The sequence below is a fragment of the Gavialis gangeticus genome, unplaced genomic scaffold, assembly GCF_001723915.1.
Source record: "Gavialis gangeticus isolate Ggan-Ray unplaced genomic scaffold, GavGan_comp1, whole genome shotgun sequence".
NCBI classification, from domain to species: domain Eukaryota; kingdom Metazoa; phylum Chordata; order Crocodylia; family Gavialidae; genus Gavialis; species Gavialis gangeticus.
Genome location: NW_017729024.1, coordinates 176395194 through 176403355, shown reverse-complemented (window position 1 = coordinate 176403355; position 8162 = coordinate 176395194). Strand labels below are relative to the sequence as shown.

Genomic DNA, 8162 nt, shown 5'->3' with positions numbered 1-8162 from the left:
AGCCACTGTTCCATCTCTGTCTTGGCCTTCCTAACCATCCCCCTACATCCCCAAAACAAACAAACCCCTCCCTTCTTGCCAAAAATAAAGAGAACGGTCTGGCTGAGTCTCTCTGCAGTCCCAGCCTGGGCAGCTCCGGGAGCAGAGCAGGCTGGCTGTGCCTGGAGCTTGCAATGGGGTTTAGGACCCAGAGGAGGCAGGGCAGGCACAAAGGTTTGAGGAACTAAGTTTCAGGCTCCCTCCAGGCAGGTCAGACTCTGCAGCCTGGGACTGAGCGGTAGCTGCTCCTGCACCATGAGGGAGACTCTATTCAAGAATAATTTCTGGGTGAGAGTGGGGGACTGGCTGGGCAGGGCAGGGCAGGGGAACAGCTGGAAGGAGGGAGCAGCAGCTGGCTCAGGGTTGAGATGCTGCCAGGATCAAGCTTCGCTTCTCTTAGTTTGCAGGAACACTTGTCTTTCCAAAGGGGAAAAAAAAGAAGCTATTTTCAGAGATATTTCCTCTTTCCCTGCCTGTGGCATCTGCTGGACCCTGAGCTCCTGGCTTAGCATGGGGAAGACGAGCGCAGGGCAGTGGGCAGAGCAGGATGTTTAAAATAGTCTGCCAGGCAGTAGCAGGGATCTGCCCTTGGTCTGTGGCTCTCAGACCCCTGGTTTTGCCACGGTGGGGATTTGTGCTAGGGTAGGGGTAGCAATTCAGGATTCGTTATATCTTTGCCAGTGCTGTGAAGCTGTGTTGAGAGCGGCTTTTTTCCCTGTTAGCGTTTGTGCAGTGCTTCTCATCCGCAAATCCCAAAAGTGCTTTTTGAAGCTGCCTGCCCCTCATCCTGCAAGCTGTTCCCCAGAGCCAGGTCCTATGATCCAGGTCAGAGGAGGGTCAAGCCTGCGCCATACCTAGGCTCCTCGTGACCCTGGGCAAACTTTTAGTATTGGGTCCCCTTTCGCCAGAGATAAGGTAATAGTAATAATAAAAATTACCATTTTCAGGCCCCCTTTTTCTCTGGGCCCTGGGCAGCCGCCCGGTTTGCCCATGCCTGCATCCAGCCCTGGGTCAAGGTGAAGCACGCTCAGGTTTAGGGGTCTCAGGATGCAGGATCCTGCTGGGTTGGGGGTTTCTGTAGTCACAGCTGGCTGCTTTGAAACATCCCGTCCAGGCAGATTATGGAAATGGGATTTTTTTCTGATCCAGGACTAGGATTTAGACAGTTTTCAGTCTGCTCATACACCACACTCATTGTGTGGTTTTCTGGCTAGTTTGTTAGGGTCGATTCTTCCATAGGTTTTGGGTGTGTGAGTGCTGAGCGAATGCTGAAGCCTGTTAGCGGTGCGGCTACTTGGTGCACGTCCAAGTGTCAAAGCTGGGAGGCCCTGTGCCCAAGGCAGTAGCTACATCTGAGCATTTTGGCTGGTGGCACTCAGTGCTGCCATCTGCTTTCTGTAAAATGGGGCTATGGAGACCTCCTTTCCTCACAGGGATGTTTGCCAGGCTCCGAAGCCTGAAATCCATGGCTGGAAGTGGTTTCAGCACTGAGCGGATTAATTGACTTGCACTATGTTTGGAATGGGAGGTATAAAAAACACTGAGCTTTATAATGGTTTTATTGTCCGAATCCACAGTGTGACAGCATCGGTATGTAAATACCAGCTACGTATTGAAAAATATTATGGAAATAACCCTGGTTGGTTGGTGACCTGCTTCTCTCTTCCAGGCATCAATTCTGGCCCACTTCTATCTTGTGCTGTTTGTTTTGTAAATGCAAAACACAATTTTCTCCTGCCAAAAAAGAAGTTTTGTGAGTTAGGTGGCCACGTGTTTAAAAGCAAAGAAAAATGCTGTGGTAAACTATACAGGCAAGGTCCTTCTCACCCACTGCTGGGTGCTGGTGTTGGGGTGTGAGAAAGGGATTAAGTAAGTGTATGAGAAACAGGAAAGGCTTCAGCAACCAGGATTTGGGGCACATAGCTCGGCAGCTCAGACTGTCTGTGCCTTGTTAGCTTCATGGCTCGAGCATCAGCCTTACTTGAGCGTCAGGCTGTGTCTTGGTGGTCCAGCTACCTTAAGTTATAAGCACCGCTCGGCTCAAGCTAGAAATGTTCGTGTAGGGACTCGAGTCAGGTTAGGGGCGACGATCAAATCTATACCTGGAGCTTACACCGCAGCAAAGAGCAACCCTAACCAGAAAGGAGGGGTTGCAGTGCCTTCCTCCATGCTGATGGACACAACGCCCAGTCTCCCTCACTGCTCAAGAAGGGACACACAAAACTTTTAACAAAACCTCCCCTGATATGGGTTTCTGGGTGCCTGGCTTGCCACCACCCACGGGCTTAGTTTTCAGAGATGCTCAGTGCTCTACGTTCCCGCTGAAATGGATGTGCGCTTGCCATGGCCCATATCTCTGAAAACCAGGCTGTTGGCATCTGAGTCTAGGCGCCAGATTGACTTAGTCTGGAAAGCCTTTTAGGCTCTCTCTCTGCTCTGCATTTGTCCATGCTTTGCTGTTTCTAAAGTTTCTAAGGGCTACGTGGGATAGATAACGGTGCAGGATGCTTCTGAAAACCGAAGCCCCAACTTCATTCCTGCAGTGCGGTGTGCTGGACCCTCGCAGGCCCTTTTCAAAGTTTCCTGGCAGTGGCAGAAGCCTCTTTGCAGAGTTACGCCAGCTTCAGCCAGGTCCCGTGGTCCGGTCTGAGGTGATGCCCTCCCAGAAGGTGCCTTTCGGTACGGCAGACCGGCTAGTGCAGTGCAGCCACATGTCGCTGCCACAAGCACATGGCTCTGAATACGTTTCAGGTGGTGGTGGTGGCAGCTGCTGACTTTCATTGGGATCTCTGACAACAGAGCCTCAGCAATGGAAGAAAGGCCTTAATGTGTCAGGGCCCTGCTCTGCTGGGTCTGTATAATGCAAAGACAGTCACTGTCATGATCTCTTTGCCACGAGTGCTGGGGCTGAAGCGTAGGTTTGGGGGGCGAAGGAGGTGGAGAGCAGGGGCTGACCTGGAGGAGAAGCCCAAGACACAAATTGCAACTTGAGTTTTGAATGCCTGCTTCCGGCTTGCAGGTTTCCAGGATGTTCTGCACGTTGCTTATTGTTGCCTGCAATGAGGAAACTTTAACTTCCTCCTTTAATTTTTCCTCTTTATTCATGCAATATAAAAAAGGCAAGAGGAAGAAGAACCCTTCCGTATAGATCATTGTGAATAATAAGACTGCTCGGAGAGCAAGAACATATGAAAGCCTGGGTTTCTGCTAGAAATGTTTCCACGAGATGGGTCCACCCCCCATGAAAGCAATGATGGCACCCATAGATTAGCTAAAAGCTGGGCCCTGGAGTTGACTATGCAGGAGGGCTGGCTAATGAATGAATTAAAAATTTAACTGCTAAACAAATCCAGATCCCTTGCTGTGCTGCCTGTTGGAAGTTTATGGCTAGTTTTTTTTTTTTTAGTGAAGGAAGTCAGACTGAAAGAAAGGTCTCCTTTGAAGCACAGGAGAGCTGTGGATGCTGACTGTCCAAAACTACGCTCTGGCTGGTGACAGGGGCTGCCTTTGCATCACAGCCAGTCTGCAGCACTGCTCAGCTAGGGCCTGGTGGGTCGTGCTCATACACTTACCAAAAAAAAAGAAAAAAAAGCCCAGGTGTTGTGAGTGTGGAGACCACGATCCTGCACCAACAGAGCAGAAAAGGGCTCGAAAGCCAATTGTCAGAGCTGCTGTGACTCAATTACATAGCGCTGGGTCTCAAGCACGTAGTGTTTGCTCTGAGCCACCCCGAGAACATTTGTTGGTCACTTGTCCCTCCAAGATAGCAGAAAAGGCTGAGATTTGAGGCGGTTCACTACCGGACCTCATCGCTGTACGTGGATAACGAAGCTTACTTGCCACTGGTTGGTTTGGGTCTGAACTCCTTGCCTTGTGGCATCACCTGCCTGCTCTGATACTGCTCTTGCCCAGGTGGTTTTACTTACCTGGCAGGGGAGATACCCTTCTTCTTGGCCTTGAATATGTAGCAGAGCCCCGGCGCATCCTGAGCGTGTGTATTCCCAGTGCTGATTGGTGGAGCCCATCCACCGATCAGGGAGGAGCTGGTGCCTCCTCTTTCCCGCGGTCCCAACTTACCTGGTTCACCCGTCTGGGTATCCGCCCTCCGCCTTGCATGGGCATCCTGAGGACTCACCAGTTGCTCCAGACTTCTGTCGGGCGCAGGGTTGAGAAGGCCATCCCCGAGGCGGGTTGCTCATTAGGACAAGCCGTCCCAGGAGGTGGTTCTCGGCGTACCTTTTTGTAAATATTTATCTGTATACCTTTGGTGTTGTTGACTGATATTGTTGGGGATACTTACGGGAAGTTTTCCTTTGATACCTATTAAGATAGTTCCCTGTATAAATATTGGATAAGAATAATATGCATATAATAATTCAGTAAACTGTGACTAGTTAAGAGCATTGGTGTGGAGTTGACTGTATAGAGGAAAGAGGGACCCGAGCTCAAATCACCGGTGTCCCTCTCCCAGCACTGTCGCCTGCCTCATCTATCCCTTCCCGTTGAGGACTGGCACACCCTTGGACTTGCACTGCGGGAAGGCTGACCCCTACCAGAGTCTACAACTGCCTCCAGGTGCAAAGATCTCAGCTCCCCAGTTTATGGTGATGGGGGATTTCTCTTGGGCTTTCCCTCTAGCTTGCTGCTTTGGCCTTTGGCCTAGGGGCAAGCGAGACTAGGGGGCATCTGAACTCAGGCCTTTGGGTTTGGGGCTCGCACATAGGATGTCTGCTATGGATTTGGGAGTACCTGAAGCCCCAGGCTGAAGAATCTGGGAGGTAGGAGACTTTCCAGTGGTAGCGCTACAATGACTCGAAAGATTGAGCTGTGCTCAAGTCAATAAAATTCAGAACTGATTTGGTTGATTTGGCCCCAGATGTGAAATTTAAAAAAACGAACCCCAAACCCAAAAAGACAGATATGAATTCTGGGGGCAGGTAGTAAAAAGTTGTTTAATTTATTTTTCCATCCCAGAGATGATGTTGGAGATGCCACATTAGGTGGGATGCGCTCACCGAGGAATGAATGCAGTTCAGGCCCTGCTTCCTTGCTTTGCTTTTCTTCTGTTTCCAACCCTTATCATAACCCCATCCTTTGTCCATTCGCACACCTGCCTGTCCCTCTGCACCAAATCACTTGTGTCCTTCCACGTATCTCCCCTATGGCTTTTTTAAGGTTCAAGTGAAGCTCAAGACACATGAACACCTAACCCATGTGAAAGTCACTGGTTTAAGTTTTGGTGGTGTGTCCTTGTAGTGGCTACTGCAGGGAGGATACGAGTCTACTACTGCTGCCAGGTAATAGAGTTACCTCTCTGGGTTCAGTTTGCTTTGAGGCTGAATGTTTTGGGCCCATTTCCCTCTGGTAGACGGTTGGTGGAGGCTCATTGCAAAATCAAATGTACTTTTATTCTTTGAATCCTTTTCCCCACTCCCATGCTGTTTATTACTTTCCTGTTAAGCATAGAGGAAGATCTCCTGTACTGTAAAATGCCCACGCGTAGAAGGTGCTAACACAGAAATGCTTGCTCAAGCCCCAGGCTGAGTCATAGTCTTTCAGAGCCCAGCCTCAAGAGATCTGTTGGTGCAGCTTTACATTTGCAAGCGATCTCGAAACAAAACAGAAACTGGCTGGAGAAAATATCTTTCTTTTTCTTCTGTTTCCTCTTTGTCCTTCTTGCGGCTCTAGCTGCAGAAATTGGGCGAGTTTGCAACCTGCTATTCTCTTTTTAATACCAGGAGGGCTTTTATTCTAATTGTTTCCTGGACGCTTGTGTCTGCATCTCCCCAAACCAGTTTTTGTTGAGTAGTTCAGGTAATTTAGCAGGAGATGCTTGGCTTCTAATCCCCGAGGCACTTTTGGGTAACATTTGTGAGTCCAACCTGCAATAACACGAATGGGTAAATTGCTATACCATGTTTAATAGATGACCTGCTGGCAAGCAGCCCTGGATGCTGGAAGTTGATGCCTGGTGATCTTGCATTAAGTGATTAAAAATGATACTTTTCTATAGATTGTATGGAAACTTTTTTTTAAAAGGCACAGAATTTTTTTTGTTGAAGTGCGCAGGTGGCTTAGGAGATAAAATCCCATTGACCTTAAGTGAGTCTGAGGTACCTAACAAACTAATGAATATGAGTTGGGCTCCTAAGTCTCTATGGCTCCTAAAGAGATTTACTTGTCAGTCTAACTCAAATTGGGTAGGTTAAAAAAACGTGGTTACCGAGGCTGGTAGCCTTTTGCAAATGTTGGAGTATGGAGTGTGCATCCAGGATATAGAGCATCTTTTTTGTGTAGGGCTCCTGGCGGATGTTACTCCAATGTGCTCCTATGGCTGAGAGTGCTGAACACAGGAGCGTGCCGGAGTGACGTCTGCCAGGAGCTTTGGGAGTGCAAAGGAGCTAAGGGCTCCAGTGCACTCCTGCAGCTGGGACTGCCTGCCTTGGGCCCCTGGCTTGCTACCTGCCCATGCAGGGGGCGGCTGCACCAGCAACAGGGCGCGGCCGAGATCCGATCTGCGCTTCCCACGGTTGCGCCTCCCCTCACGCACATTTGTTGTGGCAGCGGGCACGATTGTTGGGATCTCAGATCAGATCCCACTGCGCCTTGAACTGAACATCTGCCAGGGGCCTTGAAAACATTCAGCTTCGGTTCCCCACGGTCCTGTGAGCAGACTGAGAATGAGTAGGCCCATTTCACAGCTGGCAAAAGTGAGGCCTAAGATGTTGAAGTGACTTGCTAAAGTTGCAGAGCCTGGGCTGAGACGCCTGGGCTTAGGAACCTGTTCTAATTGCACGTCCAGTAACTCTGAGAACCACCTGTTGGGGAAAGACTAACGTGGATTGCCTGTCTCCTGAAATCCAGTTTAGTCAATCTGGTTTCTGTCTGTTCTTAAAGAAACTACCCTTATGGCACGGCTGGCCCCCATCCTTCTTGCTGGGCGTGGATTCTGCAGCATGCGTTTTGCTTTGGTTTCCCTTCAGTTGCTTTGTTCGGGTTTCCTCCACATGCCATGCTGCTCCCAGCCCCCTTAGGTGAGCCTGACCTTGAGAAATCTTCCTGCAAAGCAGTTCAAAGGACCCTTAGGGCAGGGGAAGAGAACAGGGTAGTTAGTGGCTACACCAGGGAGACTCAGGAGCTCTCTTCCGCATTGCTTCTCGTGCTGCTTGATGTCGTGCAAACCATTTCACGGCTTCGCACTTGGGTTTCTTCTCCTGCAACGTGTGGTTACTTCTCTTTCCCTGGAAAGGCTTTTGCGGAGGTCTGTGGGATCTCAGCTGGAGGATGCCGTGCAAATGAAGTCTTCAGAGGAAAAGCACATTAGGGTTGGCTGACCTGCTCTCCTGTTACCTTTGAATGCCATCTGTTTCTTGACGGTTCCTTGTGTGGCTCTAGTTTTGGTGGTGGGCTGTGTGTTTGTGGATGGGACCTCCGGTGGGGGAAGTTCTCCGAAGCATAAACCTTGATGGTGGCTTGATCAAGCGCGATTAGGAGGGCCCTGATAGGGAACAGGCTTAAGCACCTTGTTGAGGTGGTTCCTTGGTGGAACAACAGACATGATGGATGACTGTACTCTTTCCCCCCTTCCCTCCCCCTCTCATAAACCCTGAAGCTGCAAATCTTTATGATTTGGTCAGTGCTTTAAGTCCAGCGTGGCCCCGTGTGCGGCAGTGACACGCTCGAAGGGCTAACGTTGTGACCTCTTTTTCATTCCCTGGACGATCTCCAAGCAGCTCCTTCCCCAGCAGTGGAGGAGAACTTTTCTGTTCTGCTTTCAGGCTTTGCCAGTCTGCCCCGTGTGTCTCCTCTGATGGGATCAGGTTGAAACCCTCTAACTACTCCCCCCACCTCCGTGGAAGTCAGAGAAAAGAAAGTCAATTAATTCTGTTGCAAATAGGTCCGGTTTTCGCAGATATCGGGGAGGCGATCTTTATTGAGAAATCCTAGGGACCGTGACGACGAAATGTGTCCATTGCTGATAAAGATGCATGTTTGTACCATTTGTGGCGGGTGCAGAGATCCCACCTCAGCAACACAGCTGGGTATTCGTACCCCTCCGCTGTTTCCACCACGTGAGGTGGGCCAGTAGGGGGTGCTTCTGCATCGAGCCACCCACCTCCCTG

At 50.1% G+C, this 8162-nt stretch overlaps 1 protein-coding gene across 1 annotated transcript in view; it reads left to right on the top strand.

The window, feature by feature from the left end:
• The first annotated feature begins 219 nt into the window (after nt 1-219).
• Nucleotides 220-8162, top strand: part of PSTPIP2 (proline-serine-threonine phosphatase interacting protein 2) — a 66894-nt gene continuing 58951 nt past the window's right edge. Inside the window, exon 1 of the mRNA XM_019518111.1 lies at nt 220-327. Coding sequence (XP_019373656.1) covers nt 295-327 — 33 coding nt within the window. The 5' untranslated portion in view covers nt 220-294. The remainder of the gene's footprint in view (nt 328-8162) is intronic.